The sequence below is a fragment of the Lissotriton vulgaris genome, chromosome 4_1 (genome assembly GCF_964263255.1).
Source record: "Lissotriton vulgaris chromosome 4_1, aLisVul1.2, whole genome shotgun sequence".
Taxonomy (NCBI): domain Eukaryota; kingdom Metazoa; phylum Chordata; class Amphibia; order Caudata; family Salamandridae; genus Lissotriton; species Lissotriton vulgaris.
In genome coordinates, this window is record NC_141691.1 from 634,907,079 (window position 1) to 634,927,644 (window position 20,566).

The window sequence follows — 20,566 nt, forward strand, 5'->3', positions numbered from 1 at the left end:
TGTGTGCTTATTTTTGTTATTGCAGAGGTTTGTCTGTCTCCACTCTGTTACGTTTTCACTTTTTCTTACTTTCGTTCTTTAAATTTATCTCACATATGCTTGTTGAGTTTGTGTGTGGAGCTTATTTTGGATGGGTGAGTGTGCGAAGGCAAAAATAAGTCAGAGAGGGGCACATGCATCAAAGTAGGCTTTTGCGATTCCTTAATTGCAAATATTAAGGAATCACAATTAAGGAATTGCAAAAGCCTATGCATGTAGAAATCGCTAAGAAAATAGCAATTTCTAAACCTTCCTTAATTGCGACTTGCAAATTGTGAATCGCAATTAACGAATGTCTATTCATTCCTGTAGGAATAGAGGCCTATAGGAATTAATGGGAATTGCATTTGCAATTTGCGAATACCAATAGGTACTCGCAAATTGCGCATACAATTTCAAGAGTGCAAGGGTTCCAAATGGATACCCTGTTGCTGCCCTGAAATCTGCATATGTGTACATGTTGCACACACACATACCCTAAGGGCATGTAGGTGTAAAATGGAACTTTAAAAAATGCCCTTTAGTGCGTTTTTCAAAGTTTTTGCAAATTGCCATCAAGTACAGATTGATGGTAATTTGCAAGTCCTGTTACCGAAATCGCTAATTTTTTTACTTTAATGCATTGCATTTAAGGAATCTCAATTTGCGATTCCTTAAATGCAATCGCAATTTAGGTAATCGCAATTTAGCGATTACTTAAATTGCGATTTATGCATTTGGAATGATGCATCCTAAATGCAAAAATACAGGTCGCAAAGAGGCAGATTCTGAGAATCTGCCCGTTTGCGACCGGTTTTTCGTTTGATGCATGTGGCCCAGAGTGAATGCATGGATGCAAAAGTGCAGGGATGAATGCATGTATGATGAGTTACTTAGTGCTAAAACTCACCTGTGGATGAAGAAGTACTTTCTAGTATAAACCACAACTAATCGCATTGTCAGTGCTTGTTTTTATAGAAACACTTATTAGATTATTTCATATGTCCTGGATCCCACGCAGAATGGGTTTCGTGCTGGCCACAGCACTGAGACGGCCCTTCTGGCAATGGTTGAGCATTTGCGGAGTGTGCTCGATGCAGGTCAAACGGCAGCGCTTATTTTATTAGATCTGAGCGCTGCCTTTGACACTGTTTCCCATCGCATCTTGCTACACCGCCTGCAGGACATTGGCATTTGTGGTTCAGCTCTGCAGTGGTTCCGCTCCTTCCTCAGTGATCGCTCCTTCTGCGTTGCCACCCCTCCATTTCAGTCCAAGTACCATCCTTTGGACCTGGGGGTCCCTCAGGGCTCCTCGCTGAGTCCCACGCTTTTTAATCTGTACGTGCAGCCGCTGGCTGAGGTCGTCAGGCAATGGGGCCTAACCATGGTCTCCTATGCTGATGACACTCAGTTGGCGGTTACGATCAGCGGGGATGCCAAGCAGGATGCCCCCAGGTTTCGAAGTGGACTGAGAGAGGTGGCCAGCTGGATGAACAACAACTGTCTCCAGCTGAACGCGACAAAAACAGAGGTGATGATCGTTGGAAGGGAAGCGGACCACTGGGGGGACGAATGGTGGCCTCTGGAGCTGGGATCAGCGCCGGCCCCCGTCCTGGAACTCAGGAATCTGGGAGTATGGCTTGACCACACGCTAAGCTTTGTGACTCACACGAAGAGAGTGGCGGCCTGCTGTTTTGGAGTATTACGCGGGCTAAGACCCCTGCTGCGATTTTTTGATGCTCCTACAAGACAGCTGGTCATTCAAGCAATGATCATCTCGCGGTTGGATTACGCCAGTTCACTCCTTTTAGGAGCGAACCAAGCCGAGATTCTTCGTTTACAGCGAGTCCAGAACGCGGCGGCTAGGACGGTGGTTGGTCTGCCTCGAACTTGCCCTACCTCTAACACTCTCCGGTCCCTGCACTGGCTCCCGATAAGCAAGCATATCCAATTCAAGGCTCTTTGCCTTGTTTTTAAAATTCTGAGAGAGTTGGCACCCAGGATACTCAATACACTGATCTCTCCCTATGTTCCAACCCGCTCTCTACGATCCCTTGGTCAGTCCTTGGTGGTCGTCCCCCGTTTTAGACTAAGTCGGATGGGGGGTCGCTCCTTCCGCGTGAAAGCTGCAACCCTCTGGAATGCGCTCCCCTTGGAAATCCGCCTCTCGAACGACCTAATATCTTTTCGTAGGGCTTTGAAAACCTTCCTGTTTTAAATGTTCCTTGCTTTTACTGTTCTGCTTTTTTGTTACTGGACTTAGTGTTGTGTTGTGTTTTCCTTTCCTTGCGCCAGGACGCTCCTTCGCTGGAGCAGCTGTGCGCATTAAAATGCAAATAACATAACATAACATAACATAACATACTGATCAAACCGATCCTCGCGTGTTTGAAGCTAATGTGATTCTGTATGCACTATGCCCATGAAATTACAACATTCCATTATTTTTTGTAGTAACATTTGGTCCATTTATTTAGTTTACATAAAATAATTTTAACAGTTCTTTATTGAGAAAATAATAAAGTTCTACTAGTACATAAAAATAACCGTATCAAGCATATATTGTCTATTTGCATGCTAATAAGTGAAAACCGAGAAACAGCAAATGAAAACAATGAGGTCAAGCCGCGATTGTGTCATTAGCTTTGCTGCCTTTCCTTCCTTGAAACGCAAGGTTAAGCAGTAAAAATACATAGACTAAGAAATAATTATCTAACCTTGAACTGTGTGTTAAGCTTGGTACTTTTTTTCTCCTGAGGGGCGACAGGAGTAAAGAGGTTGGTAATAGGATGAGGAGGCACAGGTCAAAGTCCTACTTTTCTGTAAGATCAGGTAATACAGAACCAAAATAAGGAAATCAAAGAACCAAAATGGGTAAGATGCACTCATTTCCAGTACATTCATTGGCACTTTAAGGCGACCAGTCTTAGATCATGGACTGTATAAGGAGAGTGACTGCACACTTTCTTTTGTCAGAAAGGAGATCGCATTCCAGAATCCGCTACCTTATCAACTGTAATAATATACAGTGAAATAAGTTGCTTATTTGGTTTCCACCACAGTGCAACGCAGACTAGATGAAAAAACAGCAAAAAAACAAAGACAGAAATCACAAAACACTGTGTTACCTATTAAACGTAAATACCTATATGGTAAGTACAACTTAATCATTTGTTTGCTATGAATCTTCATAATTACTTTTTCTAGCTAATGTGATTCACTCTTTGAAACAATTATTTGCTCGTGAATTCCTCATTCAGTATTCGGTTTATTTAAGGACTAGAAGACCCTGAAAACCTCCTTCAGTTAATGTCATGGATCAGTATAAAACCAATATACACTCTGACATTATTCCATAATAAGTTTTTAAGTGAGCCATAAATCTGTTGGCAACGTATCCAAACATTGTTGCTGTAGTTGAGTATTCCCGAATGTCTCCTTTTGTGGAACCTCATATTCAGATTTATTTTGTTTTTCAAAATAACATTGTTTGATAAATGTGGAACACTTTTGTATGGTTTTCAAAAGTGATGGTTGTGCATTCTAGAGGGCTAGCCCCTCCTCAGACAACAGCCGAACGTCAGACCTATTTTCTTTTATCTTTAAAGATAGAATACATTGTAACTCTATATTTACTTCATATTGTTTCACTTTGTTTTTGTAGACCTGTATCAGAATATCTATTTTTAGTGGTATAAATTTATAATTTTGGAGAAAAGATGTGACACTGCTGTGCCATATATGCAGGCCGTCTCATATAGCATCTTCGCTGTAAATCATTCACTTTTGTTTTGTCAGTATTTCAGAACGGATGTATGTCAGTACAACGCGATCTTTTAGATCGCGGTACTTGACAACGCTGCCATTACAACGCAAGTCGTTACGACTTGGGTTGGAGGGCGCGGATTGTGGAATGTTATAATTTTATTATCCAACCCCAGTCTACGTAACAATAGGGAAGGTGTTGGAATATAAAATTACAATATTCCTTAACCAACAGCGCCATCCAGCGCAAGTCGTAGTAACGACTTGCGTTGTAATGGCAGCGTTGTTAAGGTAGTGTGGTGTAAACACCGCGTTGTAAACGATGTTCCCCTTTCAGAACACTACAGTTATATTTAGATGCACCAAGCAGACAAACAAGGCAACCTTTTTAATTCTATGTTGGACTCCCTTGATAAATGCTAACATAATACGTTAGAGCAACTAAAAACATGCAGTAATTGCATTCTTTATTATTTAAATGTTTGGTGCAGGTATCTATAAACTAACTACATATAATGTATATAAAGATTTTCTTTCCTTTTTCAGCAGGAAGAAAATGTTTGGAGTTGTCGTGGTTGGCATTGGCACTGCAGGATCAGTGCGCATCAGAGACTTGCTGAATCCATTGCCCTCCAGTCCTTCTGAGATTCTGAAGCTCAAAGGATTTGTATCAAGGTTAAGAGTTCAAATTTGTAGTTTCTATGTGACTGTGAAGTTGAAGGTGTGCAGTTGGAACCTCGTAAAATCGTGTCTTATCCGAAGCTAAAAGTACCTCTACTTAACTGTATGAGTAAAGTGCCTCACATCAAAAGTGGCAGGATTGTCATTGTGATGTTTGATGTTGTGACTTCTGTGGCGTATGTGTGACATCCAGCATTTGTTGTTGTGTATTTTTCACTTAAACGTGTGTACATTTGTAGTTGTTGGTTTTCTGCTTGGTTGCTGGGGTGCGGTGCCCGGATTTGTCCCAGATTGCTTGTGGTTATTGATACTGATTTGGCGGCAGTTGTATATCTTTAAAGGAAGAAAGACCACTGGCACTTGTGACAACCGGAAGCAGAATAAAGATGTATTGCTTTCGTATCATCAAGGATTAGAAGGTTGTAAAGACACGAGATGGAATAGCTGGTTCAAAATCAATTTCCTTGACCCTAGGACGACCAAAATATTTAAAGAATGGTCACCTTTAAGGTGATCAATCTTGATGACTTAACAAAGCTACAGTATAGTAGCAGACATGGATTACTTCCTAGATCATCAGTTCTAATGTCACTATTGGGAAGTCAGTGGCCTGATGATGGGAAACTGACTAGTTGCCAAATTATTCTTTAACCACATGGCTGCTAGGCGTTTTCCCGTCCTGCGCTAAAAACAACAAAATCCCATAAATCATGACGAGCTGGCCTTGTCATCCGCGCACAGCAGGTAAGCGCCATGACGAGCCCAGCTCGTCATTAGCTTCGAAGGGGTTAAAAACTGTGGCCATGTAGCAGGCAAACAATCAAAACATCAGCCAATAACAGGCCAAAGCTTTTGTCAACATTCGACCCAAGGTTAATTCTCACAGTATTATGAAGACGCAGAAGAGAACAAATGATCTCTAGACAACAAGGGTAGAAATGCAGGAAATGGGCTTCATGCAGATCACATAGAGCGCCAGTGAAACTGAGTATTGGCTCTCTTCAATGCTACGTCAAGAATGATGGAGCAATACTGTCGCGGGTAGCACGTTTTATGCCTGAACAAATACCTGCTAGTAGGTTTAGTTGTAAGTAGTTGCTGCTGTGTAAACGCCATCCTCTTTATTTTATTTTTTTAATTATTTTTATTAAACAACAGGAATCCGCTCTAAAACATGAGTCATGTGAATCATTACATACAGGAGGAATTCATTTGACGACTTATTGACAATCATGGTGACTACAAGAATAGAGCAATAGTACATCATGGGATACATTCTTTATGGTGAGGGCAAATCATCCAAGATGAGGCTGCGTGGAGGACCACAAATTTCCCCTCTGTACGTGTTCCATGCCCCCCAGATGTGAGACCACTTCTTAGGACAGCCCCTCGCACTGTATACTGTTTTTTCCCGGAACATTCACCAATCCATGTTTTTCTTCCATTCTGTTATGGTTGGCGGGTCTGCGGCTCCCCACAGCTGAGTTATATTCCTTTTTGCTACAGTGAGGCCCAGTGTTACCCAGATCCTACCCGCTCTGCTCAGGCCGTGGGTTCCCACACATTCAGTAGGCATCTCTTCGCTTCAAGGCAGAGGGTCAGTCCCAACACCTCACCAAGAACTGCATGTATTTGACACCAGTACCTCTGGATAAGATCACATTCCCATAGGATATGCTTAAACGTCCCCTCAGAACCAGTGTCTTCTACATTCTCTCCTTTCTGCCCTCCCCATTCAAACCAGGCAGGGTCCGGTAATGGCCGAGATAGCCACTTCCCTTGGGGAGGCTAGTGCCTCTTGCCATTCCTCGTCGTCCAATTTAAGGCCATCCCCTTCCCACTTAGCCATGGTGCCTTGAAGAGGGTCTGCTGTGTTATTTATCAGTTTTTTATATATGAGGGAGATTGCTTTCTCTGGTAGATAGCCATCAAGCAGCCTGTCCTCGAGAGGTGTGGATTCTGGGAGAGGGGAGCCTTTAGTTAGGTGTGATTGTAGCGCATGTCGGACATGTAGGTAACAGAAGTATTCTGGTTTGGTGAGCTCATGTTTCTGTTGCAGGAAGGCAAATGTCACTACTTCGCCCTTTACCCATAGGTCTCCAATAGACAAGATCCTGGTGAGGTCCCATTTGTCAAATCCTTTCAACTTCCATAGCTTGTTCCTTGTGTGAACTTTGTAATGTGATCAATACTAAAACGCTGTGTGTAGTAGGGTATGCTTTGGGGCGGTGCCTTGTATCAGAGAGCCCTGTCCTGTTGCTGATGTTTGGTGTAGCCCCTTGTCAGTTATCTTGGTGATTCACAGACTAATGACCTTTTTTATTAAACACTTTCAGACTTTTTTTTAAAACTTTATTGTGCATTCAAATAAAGTTACACACAAGGGCCTACAACCACAGGGGCCGGCCGCTAGCAAAAGTAGAAGTAATCAGTATATACCACAGCTCTTTCGCCGACATCCCTGAGGCCCGGCAGCGATTCAGGATAAGATCCGTAGCAACACAGGATAGAGCCATAATGAAGTATTATTTAGTTTTTTACAAAAAAAGAAAAATAAAGGAAAGAAAAAAACAAGTCTCAATTCATGGAACATTGTACACGGAATTGTGCTCGTACGGGAGGGATCTCCAAGTGCAAAGTTGTGCAAACTGATAGTTAGTGGAGGGGGTCAGAGGGGGCCAGTGGGGGAGCCAAGAATAGGAACAAAATTTAAACAAAACATGGAATGTCGGATCAGGGGGAGAGGGAGATGTCCGGATTGTCATCAAACAGGGGTGTACATACGTTCCCTCTGTAGGCTTTCCACTGGCTCTAGATTTTAGTCCACGCCCCAGGTCTGCCCCTAGCCAAATACAGTCTTTTCTCTAAGCATACACCAATCCATATTTTCCTTCCATACTGACACAGTGGGCGGCCGCCGGGAACCCCACAACTGTGCAATGTCTCTCTTGGCAATCATGTTCCCAAGGGTCGCCCACCGGGTCTGAGCGACACTATAATCATTTGGTTCCCACACATTCAACAGACATCGCAGGGCTTCAGGCAACAGCGCGACTCCGGTGACACACTCCATCACTGCATGCACACGATTCCAAAATGCGGTCACCTCTGGGCACTCCCAAATAATATGGAGGAAGGTACCAATCATTCCACAACCACGCTTACATAGCCCATCAGCAGAATAACCCATAGAAACCAGACGAGGACCGGTGACATACACACGGTGGAGAATTTTAAGTTGGACGAGGCGGAGACGGGCGGGAATAGCCACCTCCTTAGGTGAAGATAATGCAGACTGCCAGTCTTCATCGTCAAGTTCCAGCCTATCCCCCAGTCCAGACTTCTCTGAGACATACAAGGAGATCCGCCCGATTATTGATCAACTTCTTGTATATTAATGAAATCGCACTATCAGGCACATGACCATCAAGCACACGATCTTCCAGCGGGGAGGCATTGGCAGTGAAGACCGAGGTCAAGGCATGACGAACCTGTGCGTATCTAAAAAACTCCCTGTCACTCGACTCCTATTCCTTCTGCAATGTCTCAAAAGTCTTAACTGCACCCTTGGCCCAGAGGTCGCCCACCCTGCCAATACCAATCATATCCCATTTCTCAAAACCTTTCATTGTCCAGAGGCATCCCAATCTCTCAGACGCATACAAAGGAGTCGCGCGTGTCAGTCGATCCTTCCAACCCAGGGCCGCATTCGCATCACACCAGACTCGTACAGCAATCTTAGTGGGACCTGTTAAATTTCTCCCTGCCACCTTAGAGTAGAGCGCCCTGTTATAATTCCCACCCGGCAACTGATACTTATCCATCTCAAATGCAGGATTTGGGCTGGGTGCATACATTGCGTGGTTAATCGCGCTCAACTGAGAGGCCCAATAATACCGCCTGATGTCTGGGAGCGACATGCCCCCGTCATACCAGGGGAGGGTTAGCTTAGTGAGGGCGATTCTTGCACGCCCGTCCCAGACAAGCCGCCTCTGCAAGCTCTCCACCTCCCGGAAATAGCCTGCAGGGATAATATTGAATGAATTCTGGAGTGCGTACAGAAAACGTGGCAGGGACATCATTTTAAAAAGCGCAGCACGACCGAGCGGCGACAATGGTAATCTACGCCAGCGAACAACGTCGAGTTTCAGCCTCTGGAGAGGGGGAAGCAAATTGCGTTCATAGCGAACAGCAGGGACTAATGATATAAAAATCCCCAAATATTTGAATCCCGTCTGCGAGACCTGGATGGGAAATCTACGAGGCAAAGGTGGAAGACCACCTGAAATTACATAAACACAGGATTTAGTCCAATTAATGACTAGACCTGAGTTCTTACCAAACGAAGTGAGAACATTGAACAAAACATTAAGCGATTTTCGGGGGGAGGTAAGGTATAACAGGATATCGTCAGCATAAAGCGAGATCCGGTCTTCAAAATCCGGAGTCCGCTGGATACCCTTTATCGAAGGCTCCCATCGGAGCCAAGCAGCCAGAGGCTCTAAGACAAGCGCAAAAAGTAGGGGAGCAACGGGCAGCCCTGTCTCGTACCCCTCCCAAGAGTAAAAGAATCAGATACTCGGCCATTAATGACCACCTGAGCCAGTGGTTCCTCGTATAGAAGTTTCACCCACCCGATAAACTCAGAACCAAAACCAAATTTCGCAAGGGCGGCCCAGAGATACGGCCATTCTATAGTGTCAAAGGCCATCGTGGCGTCCAAAGAAGCCAAGATGGCCGGCTCATGAAGAGACCCTGCCCTCGCGAGGACGCCATGCAAATGCTGCAAGTTGAGTGCTGTGTTACGATGCGGGATAAAACCAGATTGGTCCGGGTGGATCAGGTCACCAATCACCGTGATCAGCCGATTAGCCAACACTTTAGCTAGGATTTTAGGTTCGGCGTTCAACAGGGAGATGGGCCTGTATGAAGTGCAGCGATCCCGAGGCTTCCCCTCCTTAGGAATTACCACAATCGTAGCTAAACGCTGATCACAGGGGAGAGAGCCAAGGTCTCGCGACTCCAGGTACATATCTCGGAGATACGGTGCAACTTTATCGGGGCACAATTTGTATAGTTCGATGGGCAGACCGTTGGGGCCCATGGCCTTGCCAGAGCGAACGGAGCGAATGGCAATTGCAATCTCATCCGCCGACAATGGAGCTTCCATTAGGTCTCGGTCAGCCTCTGATGGGCGTGGCAGTGCAATATCGCGTAGCAACAAATGAGTCTTCCTCATCTCTATTAGGGACCGGAGAATACACTGTACGAAAATAGTCCACAAAACACCCCACTATCTCACTCGGATCAGTCCCACACACTCCATTCAGGTTTTGAATCACGGGGACCACGCGATTCGCCCTTTCTTTCTTATCAAGCCACACAATCAATTTACCCGCTTTGTCCCCAACATCGTACAATCTGCCCTGCTGCTATCTGTGCATTATTTTGGCAGCATCCGTGACCAGGGATTTGTAATCCAGTTGTTTCAAACCAAGGGCGTGGAGTTTGGCATGGGTAACGCCTGATTCCAAGTCATTCTCCAGCTCGACTATTTCTGTCTCAAGACGAACAATTTCTTGATTTTTAGTTTTATTAGCATCAGCAATTAAGGATCGAGCCTGCCCACGAATGACAGTCTTGAAGGCTTCCCATAGTGACATAGATGAGGACACAGACCCCTTATTTTCAAGGAAATATGGACTTTATCAAACCAGCACGGGTCTTAGGATTACGTAAATACCAGGGGTTTATGGGAGCGACTCATCCTGCACCACACACTCTAGTATCCATACAGAGCCACAATGGGGAATGGTCTGAAATGCCCCGGGCAAGGTGTCTGATCTCTCTGACAGAAGGGGACTGCGCCGCTGGCATTAGAACGTAATCAAGTCTGGAAAAACTTCCATGGGCCCCAGAATGAAAAGTGTATTGTATCTGCGCTGGATGCATCAACCTCCAGCAGTCCACCAAACCAAAAGTCTCCAAAAACCCACTCAGCCATGATTGAGACTTGGTAAGATCTCTGGGGGGGGTGATGATCTACATTGCCAGAAACAATAGAATTAAAGTCCCCACCCATAACCAGGGTACCATCAGGGAGTCCCAGCACTACTCGCCCAATATCTGAGAAAGTGGAGGTCTGTAGACCCGGTGGAACAAAGACAGTGATCAGCGAAACAATCCTACCCTCCCATCTACCAGTGAGGGCGGCGTAGCGCCCCCTGTCGTCGAGGATTACGTTGTCTATCTCCAAAGGGAGAGAGGACCGAACAAGAATGCCAACGCCCCTAGAACCAGTGGTGAACCCAGAATGTGCAACGAGACGGTAACCCCACCTGTTCATGGCGTGACACGTGTTCCCCACCAGATGTGTCTCCTGTAAAAGAACGACATCAGAGGACAGGCGACGCAAGAATTGTAGCACAACTCCCCGTTTTATTCTATCACCCAACCCGTTAACATTCCAAAATATTAGCCTTAACCCACTACCCCCCATCCCAGCAAGAAATGTGGAACCCACCCCACAAGAAACACAATAGCCGGATCATAGAAAGGAGCAATATGTTGCCTTGAGAAAAGATAACAAACCCCCAAACACTCCCCCCCCACCCCTCAACCTGAACCTGTTACAACTCCCCCCACCCTGCACCCCTGCATTAGACTTGAAAGCCACCCCCAACTTGCAGTGTGCCTGTCGCCCTACCATTACTCTAATCTTCAAGAAGAACCCTGGAGGAGGAAAGAGTCCCACCACCCCCACCACCCTCGGGTATACGACAATGAAATACAACAATGGTAAAATAATCGAACCCAGCTGTGAAAAGTCAAGTATTCAGAAATCGGGAGCCGCATCGTCACTTCTGTTCTGGCTCACCACCCTCGGTGCCACCAGGGTGCTCAGTTCGATCGTTCCGGGCAGGCAGAGAATCCAGCCAGTCACTCTCATTCTCTGGCCGGTCGAAGAAAAACGTCCGGTCCGGTCTTCATACTCAACACAAAGTCTGGTAGGAAACAACATAACATATTTCAGGCCCAAGTCTCGGAGTCTTCGCTTCACACCCTGAAAGCTCATCCTTGCTTCTGAAGAAGCTAAGTGAAGTCCGGGTAAAAGCTGACTGTAGTGTTTTCGAATTTTACCGGGCCGCTCACCCTCGAGGCCTGCAGGATAGCATCCCGGTCTCTGAAATGAAAGAGCTTGGCAATGATAGGCCTTGGAGGGGCGCCCGGCCTTGGCTTTCCACCGGGCACACGGTGGGCACGTTCCACGGCAAAGAATTTGCTCAGTCCTGTAGGGGCAAGGTGGTTCAGAACGAGGTCTTCCACCAGGAGGTCCGTTAAAGGATTTTCGGGGTTTTCAGGGACACCAATGACGCGGATGTTGTTGCGTCTTGCCCTATTTTCAAAATCCTCCAGTCGATGAGACATGAGGTCGTTGGATGATTTAAGGTTGCCGATTTCAGTTTGTAGTTCCGACACATCGGCCGTAAGGCTAGAAGTCTTCAAATCCAGCGATTTCACTTTCTTGTTGGTTTTAGACAAGTCGGCTCTGATCAAGGTGACATCGATGGCAACCGTGTCGATTTTATGAGCCAGAGCCTCATATTGCTGGCCGATGGTAGCCTTCATATTGGCAATGGCGCTCATGACGTCTTGGAGAGACAGTTCGGTCAGGGCAGCTGGGTCTTCCTTGGCGTCCTCCGGAATGCGGCTGGCGCCACCGGGGGATCCTTTAGATGGGGTATAACGATCCATGATATTAGTTTGAACCGGTCCCCCGCAAATAGGTGCCTTGGTTTTCCGTTTCTCGTTGTCGGCCCTAGCAGCGATACTGGAAGATACGCCCCGGAGGGGCCCATGAGACCTGGTGAAAATGGCCGCTCGCAGGCAAGTCACCAAAAGTCTACAAGAGTAGGCTCGTGTGGCCAAAGTGACAACTCAGTTCGATACAGAAGCGTTAAGAGTCGAAGGCACACGATGATGAGACAGAGCCAGGCCGGACCTCCGACAGAACGGAACAGTCCTGCGATCTGACGGTGCCAGGACCCAAAAGCGAAACCGAAAGTTGATGCAGGGCTACTGGGGGAAGACCCCTCAGCCGTTGTTGTTCAACTTCGTCCCGGCGTGCCAGCTTGCCAAGCCCCCGGCTTACCGCAAGGTGGGCCTCAAAAGTTCGGACCAACGTAACTTCGGTTCCCAGAGTCCAAATCAAATTCTTCAAAGAGCAAAAGCATCAGCTGAGGTTCATCTTCAGTAACCCATCTGAAAAATCAGGATAGCGTCAGGATATTTTGCAAAGAGCGGCGAGGGTCCCGGGAGCCCTGTGCTCATGCAGCCATCTCGGATGCTCGCGTAGCTCCTCCTCCAACAACAACACTTTCAGACTTGACTAAAAACTTCACAAGATGTTTTCTACCATATTGTAATCGGTCACCTGATAAAGTGATCCTCGGTATGTGGCCACTCAGAAAAATAGCAACCCAGAAAATAACAATGCTTTCTAATGAACTCTTATGGAAAGGAGTACCTGGGCTAGCCCTTTAAAAACTCAACCTCATTATTCCCTATTGCATATAACACATCCTTCCAAGTGGAATGATTACTATACTGCTGCTGTTTCCAGAGAACAGCATGGGCCTTCATTCTTCCGAAGTCGACAAAACAATTGCCATTGTGTTGGTAAGTAACTGTGACTTTTTATTGATTTTAAAGAGTAGAATAATGGTAAACGTTAATATTACTCCAACTGTACTATGACATAGTGCTAGATGGGAGAGTAGTAATGGGAATTTATCATGGGTGTACGCTGCTCCTGGGGGATTTCTGACCACATTGGTTTTATTCCAGAGCCTTCCGAACTATTCGCACACCTGGGATGTCTCTAATACTTTCCCAGTTAATACACTTGGGTTGTGACTTCAGAGTCACAAATTCTAATTCTGAAAATCTCAAGAATGTTGGGTCGAGATGTTTACTAATACAACTTTAGACTAGGATTAGGCGGGAACACGCTCTTCAAGTCGATGTGTCACCAAATGTGGTGGTAGATTGCTTGTTGTGAAGCCAGTGATCTAATAGAAGGGTTGAATAGGGTAGTTATATAAAGCTGTCAAGTTCTTAGTGGTGTTAATAATAAAAGTCAATGCAACAGTGGAGAAGCAGTAAGAAGTGCTGCTAATGAGTGAGAATAAAGATTTGCGACTATTCAAGAAAAAAAAATCTATCTTTGTAAGAGGCTAGGACCAGAGCAAGGAAAGTTAGAAGATTCATCCAAAAAGACTGTACGGAGACGGAAGGGAGAAACAGCAATATTAAATGAAAATTGTCAGTTGGGAGAAACCATGAAATTGTGTTGTGTGAAGGTACACACGTGAATGTTGGGTTTGGAGAAACAACTGGGACAAGGAACAGCTTTCCACATGTGTTGAGGATAGAGAGACAGCTGCTGACATTGAAGGAAGAAAGTTGGGACAAAGGACAGTTGAGCTTGCACACAGACAGTGGAGACAGCCATCAGTGACAAAGGGCAGGTACTGACCTGTACTGATGAAGGAAACAGGCAGCAAGGATTGAAACAGCTGTTTAAGAGCACGGAGTCTGGAGTGATACAACAGAGGCAATGCACTACTTTTTCAGACTCTTGCAGATGGAGACAAGCACTCGGGACTGGTAACCACATCTCAAGCACTTTGGGATGTGTGAGAGAGCTGTTCATATTTTCTAGGGATGGATACAGAGAGTGGGGACCTGAGGCAGTTGGGTACAATATATAGATGCTTTAGAGCACTGAGGCCATAGAGAGAAAGAGAGCGAGAGAGACCAGGGTCAAGGACCATCTGCTTAAGTACGGTCCAGATAAAGCGAAAAAAGGAAGCATAGACAGCTGCCCAAAGAAGTGGGTGATGAAGAGAGACAGAAGTGATTGGACCAGTGTTGAGGCTGACATTATCATTCCTTGTTGTTATTTTTTTAATTAAATGAGCAAGCAAGAGCCTTCCCAATGTAGCACTGAACCACCGCTCCATGACCCTTTCATCCAATCAACCACTACAAAAAGAAATTAGAGGGAGGTAGCATCAACTCTTTTTTTTCCTAATTCCAAAAATGAGAACGAAATGTGGGTGTCAATTTGGAGTAGCTGGTGTGGGGAACTTGACCAAGTGTGGGGTGTTTGTAAATTGATTTATAGGGTGGATGACAGAATCTGCCCAAGTGTGTCAGTAGTATATGTGAATGTTAGTGGATATGATGTTTGTGGATTTAAATGTATTCACTAAACAAATTACAATCTTGTGTTTTCGGACATTTTATTTCTTGGAAATGAGTTCTCTTTGGAATAGATCATAATTAGCCGAAGTGAAAATGTATTTCATGGTGAAATATTTATTTTTAGAAGCTGGCAACTGAAGTTTTAAGTAAAATGACTGAATTTCTAAAATGAAAATGAGGGTCCACCAATATCAAAGGGCCATTGCTAGTAATGACACAAACAGTGGCGCAGCATTTTGCCAGTCACCACATGAGAGACAGATCCCTGTTACAGTTTTTCTGCCTAGACCATGTCCCCAGAGATGTCAGAGGAGGGGACAGGGAAAGGAGACTAAGGAGACTCGAATCAATATTCATCATAGACCTCCAGAGCAAATTTCCAGGAGGTTCAAATAGTGGAGAAGAACTTGCCGTACATTTGGGAACATAATGACTCCTCTGGAATAATAAGGCCAAATTAGAACGTAATTATAGGACTACAGATACCGTACCACCTGTGGGTCAAAGAGTTCCCATATAGGGCGTTGAAACATCTATGTAATACAGGTTATTACTGGGTAGAGGGGAGTGCGAGACCTTACAGTGGATTATATTAACTTGAGAGAAGTGGTAGTATTAGCCCATACAGGGCAAGAGCAAGCGAGTTATTCCGCTGGCGACATACTGAGATCTGCAGTTAATGTAAAATGTCTAATTTACAGAGCAGTCCCCACTAGGTAAATCTTGTAAATAGTATTATTTGAATATGTATATAATGTAAATATTCTACACAGGATGCACAAGGAATGAAGTGTAATTCTATTGATTTTGTTTTGCACCCTCTGATTTGATGACATTCATGAGATGAGTTGTGTAATTTAATCGAATTTTTAAATAAATTACGAGGTTTAGAGAATGCAATGGAAGGAAATATAATACTGTGTCCTAAAACAAGTTCAAAGATGGCGCCGAGACCAGGGTGTCTGAGATGTGGCATTGGCATAGGGGACTTTTATCATACCATCTGGTCCTGCCCAAATATCCAACTGTTCTGGTGGGGGGGGCGGTACTGACGGAGCTGGGGGAAGTGCTGGAGACCACCATACCGTTGGACCCCAAGATTGCACTACTGGGAATGACAATTGATGTAGATTTGGCAGACCATTACTTATCTTCCTGGCGCTGGCCCTAGTCGTGGCCAAGAGAGACGTGGCACGGAAATGGGGGGGCGCCAGACACACCACAAATAGAAGAATGGAGAAGGGGGAAGGACCTCTATAGGGCCGCAGAGAGAGTAACATATAAGGCAAGGGGGTGCCCCAAAAAAATTGGCAGGGTTTGGGGTATGTGGAGGCACTACCATGGACTACATGGACGGGTATGAGGTGTATGGAGGGCAGGTGCACTCACTCGCCGAGGAGCGGATCCGGGTGGAGGGTCTGAGGCTATCATGCGAAGAGAACTGGGTAGGAGGACTAACTGCACTGTTGAACATTGCGAATTTTGTTTCTGATCTAGGGGAAGGAAATGTGGATAGGGAGGGGGGGAAATATGTGTGCTGCTCGACATTGACATGCTGGATGTTTACTTTTATGTTGATAAAACCTAATAAACATGTTTTATAAAAGAAAAAGATGGCGCCGAGAGTTTTGTAAAAAGCACTGTCCGTTTTTTCATCACCGAGAGAACCAAGTGTTTATATGTCGCCATGACAACGGGGCCGCCGACATTGACGAAGGCATGATTGCCGAAATGCGTTTGTTTTGTTATTCTATTTTTTCGCCTAATAAATCTGTAACGATTTGCAATAACACGAGTGCTGGTCAATTTCTACCTTTGTGGAAGGAGCTGAAATATATATAGCTAATATTGTTTTCAACATTTTGAAAACAATATTATCTACATATATTTATGTCTGTAGAACCTGCAGAATTGATCAGAGTGATGGTTCTGATGCATCTGGTGCCTCGAGGTTGGATGTGGTGGCCTTCTTTGTTGTCGGTATGGAAAGGCCAGATAGAAGAGGAGAGCCAGATAGTAGCACGTCCTCTTTTGGGTGATGCCCTATAACATTATGTATTTTTAAAGACGAAGAAGGATTCTGACTTACACTAGGCCCCCCAGCCAGCCCAGACTTAGAAAGTCTCGATATAATTGCCTTTACCTCCCCTTTAGAAGTAACCCATTTGTGTAGGGGGCTACCCTTCACCTACCCTTTCGCATGTGCTGTAACAGTACCATAGGGTTGCGTATTGCTGTAAAGCTCAGTGAACTTTTTAGGGCATCCAGTAGACTTAGCAAGTTTAAGATTATACTTCCTCTTAACCGAAGGAAGACTGGCTAATTCATTAAAGTCCTCCAAAATATCTGGTGATGAGTAGCTCATGTTCTGTGACAGTGAAGGTGAGGGAGGCATATTTTCAGCATCCACAAGTTGCTCAATAAATAAATCATTTTGTTGCTCTTCAGGTCCCAGAAACATTGTATCAGCCTCTTGAGATGACAGCGTCGTCCCTGAAAGGGGAGTATCTAAGCCTGCGGTTAATTCTGCGCCCCTTCCACCCGCCATGTGTCTTGGTTACCACTGCTGAGTTCTTCTGCATATTCTGTATTTCATTCTTGCTAACGGTTCATGCTGATTGATGGCACTTTTATGAGATGGGTCCATATGGAAGGGGAAGAGCCAGTTGAGGAGGGTGAAAGTTGTACATCACTTCTTAACAGTGATACACGTGCTGCTCTTATCGGTCAATCATTTTGGCTTAATGTTAATATGAAGGGGCTGTATAAGGTGTTTGAGGCAGACGCTGTCACTCAAGTATTCACCCTGGTATTCGCTTTAAACAGGAAGGTTAGGATTGTCCTGTTGAGATGAAAGTAACTTCCAATACCAGGGCACTCAATGTCTCAAACAAGAGTGTACAGACCTGGGTTCCAAAATTGCCTGTCTTCAGGAAAACTAACTTTTTGGGACTGATCGTAAAAGGTTGAAATCGTAAGTCTTCCCATTGAAATTGTATTTATGTGCGAGGAAGAAGAGAAGTGTATTGATACCGCTTGGAAAAAATGTCCTTTTACCTATGGTCGGCATGGTGGCTAACAGAGTTCATTGATTTTTCCTTATTGAAAGGGGGAATTCTGCTTATTTTATTGCGATATGTCAACCTAACAGTGGTCAGGAAGGCTCCCTTAGAGAACGGCCACCCACAGAGTTCCCACGAGCTAAGTTACACTTTGCAGGAGATTTAACGATAATTTTAATTACCATAATGGAAAGAACAGATGTTCTTAGATGGAATGTTATTTCAGAAAAGGCCTCTTAGGTTTAGCTGATACGGACCTCTGTTGTTGTTGGAGGGAACTTAACCCAGAGGGTACATTGTTTTCCTTTTACTCCCTCTGCCATGCCTCCTATTGATTTTCTTTATAAGCAAACGCTCTCTTCCTTTGGTCAGTTAAGTGCAGTTTAGCTCCAGGTTATGCTCTTTCCGTCTTAAGACAGACTTGGAGTTGATGAAATCACTCGCTCTGAGAATTACTTCTTTACTCCTTCACAGATAATGACCCTAATGGCTCCAAGCGAGCCATGAGATGGGAGAAAAAGAAGGCTACTATGTGGGGTGCACTGGACTTACTAAATCTTAGGGTCCTACTGAAAACCAAAATGAGCACTGGCAAAAAACTGTTCACACCAGCCCGACATTATAGGAGGCCTCGACTAGAATGTGTCCCCTAGACCGTTCTTCTGAAACCAGCCCCAGGCCTGTAGTCTACCAAGTATATGCCAGAGTTGTAGAATGGCCAGTCCAGTTCTTGTAATTTTATAGCCCAGCAACAAATTCAAAATGGTACGGTCAAGTAAAGAGCAGAAGCTGTAAAAAGAGCTGCAGGATCTTGAAGTGGCTCACAAAAGCTCTTGTCCCAAAAATAAAAGTAGATCGGAAGGCGCTTGTTTAGGGAGGGAGACAACGTTTAGACCTTTAGGAGACAACTATACGGATCCAGTGAGTTTTGCAAAGAGATTCTCAGTCATATCTCAGTAGCTTCCCACTGCCTAAACCCTCCAAGTTGGATAGGGCGCTTCTCTATGGTCACACTACTTTTATTTGGTTTTGTCTCCAATCGAAGAGCCTGATGGCTTTCACCCTCGATACAACAACAGTATACAATAACCGTTGTTCTTCCATGGTGATGCCTTAAATTTCAGTTATTCTTAATTCTTTTGAGGAGCCCTCACTTTGTATATGTTTCACTTCAGCTACCACCTGGCATTGTCCAGTGGAGCGCAGCGATGTTTTGCAACGGGTTCACCTGCAGCTTACCAAATAACCCCACAATTTGGGTGGAATACATGTATATTAATTCATGCCCTGGGGAAATAAACCCACCATTGCCATCTGCGATCAGTTATTTCCATATTTCTGACAGGAACTCGACAAATATTTTAATGGCATTATTCTAGGTGATTCTCTGGTGGGCACCGATGAGTCTGAGACCTGCAAAGATGTTGAATTGACTTGAGACTGGACGTGGTTATGCACTGAGAAATTCGCCTCCATGGGGCACCTGTGTTTGCAGATCTGATGAGGGATAATTCGTCAATATAACCTGAACTTATAAGGAAGTCGAAAGTAGTTTACTCGAGTAATATTACTTCAGACACTCTTACCACTTACAAATACTTACTTTGTAACAATTGCTCCGATGGCTGAAAATATGTGGCTGATTCAGAAAAGCATCTGTGCTCATTGCATATGAATATTACCTGAATATTCCTTTTTTGGCGTCTTGGAACTAATTCACAAGAGCATGTAAGAGTAACGAAAGGAATACTACAGGAATACTACTTTACATACTCCAAACTCCTTTCTTATTCGGCCCAGAGTACTTTTTAACCGGTCTTGATGTGGTTTTATTATAAATATATTAGGAATTAGTCCTAGGTTTTAACTGCATGACTTTTCTTTGCATCTGCGTTTTCAGGCGAGCTCTCGGCCATGTTAATCAAGTCCAACAGATGGCCCTTAAGGATGCTCTGGAGAGTGATGAGGTTCATGCTGCCATTATCAGTACAGACAACCAAAACCATGAGGAGAGCGTTAGGTAAATATTCCATGTCTTCTTCTTGCTTTGGTGGTGTACATTCTGTGTTATTAATCATGTAATATCTGCCTTTCCACAATGTCTATGAGACGATATTGTGACTCAGTGAGTCATTAATAGAGCATGCTATAACAGGGAACATCTTTTATTTATAGACCCAATGTGCTAAACCATTTTGCAGTTACAAGGCCCTTGGTTTGCGAAAACATAAGTTTTGCAGCTTCTGCAAAGTACAAAAGACACATTGTGATTTGGAAAGGACAAAATGCCCTTTGCGACACATGGCAATTCGTCAGGAGTAAGGGGGATGAAACAAGGAGCATCACTGTCCTATCAAATCAAAGTAGAATGTATGAATGCTTTAGGACCGCCATTGCAATCGATCTCATACCAGCTCTCCGAAAGCAATAGTATCCCATTTGCAAAGATTAACCTTTACTTGTTGTCTTCTAGCTTCCACGCTGTGAATATGTGTGTTTGGGATCAGATGGATCAGACAATGGCCCTGGGGAACTCTGCATAAACCTGGTACATTGAAGCTCCTAAAATAAAGTGGAAATAAGGGTGTAGCAATTGTAAAGTTACAAGATGAGTTAACAAATAGCACATTGCACTTTAGATTTCATTTAAGAGGTTACCTTCCTTTACCAATGCGGGTAAAGAGAATACAAATAAAAAGTTATACTTTTTCCAGCAAGCCAATCCGTTGGAATTTTTATTCTTCTTTAAAATGAGACAGTTTATAGAGTAT

General features: G+C 44.5%; 1 protein-coding gene across 5 annotated transcripts in view; it reads left to right on the forward strand.

Moving 5' to 3' along the window:
* The window catches only part of BLVRA (biliverdin reductase A), a 274,998-nt gene that overhangs the window by 177,294 nt on the left and 77,138 nt on the right, over positions 1-20,566 (forward strand). For 3 of the 5 annotated variants that reach the window (XM_086964880.1, XM_086964878.1, XM_086964877.1), the window contains 2 exons: positions 4,330-4,458; positions 19,696-19,815. In XM_086964880.1, coding sequence (XP_086821006.1) covers positions 4,340-4,458; positions 19,696-19,815 — 239 coding nt within the window. In that variant the 5' untranslated portion in view covers positions 4,330-4,339. Of the gene's footprint in view, positions 1-3,150; positions 3,171-4,329; positions 4,459-19,695; positions 19,816-20,566 lie in introns of those variants that run through there. The other 2 variants (XM_086964881.1, XM_086964879.1) reach the window with 2 other exon arrangements.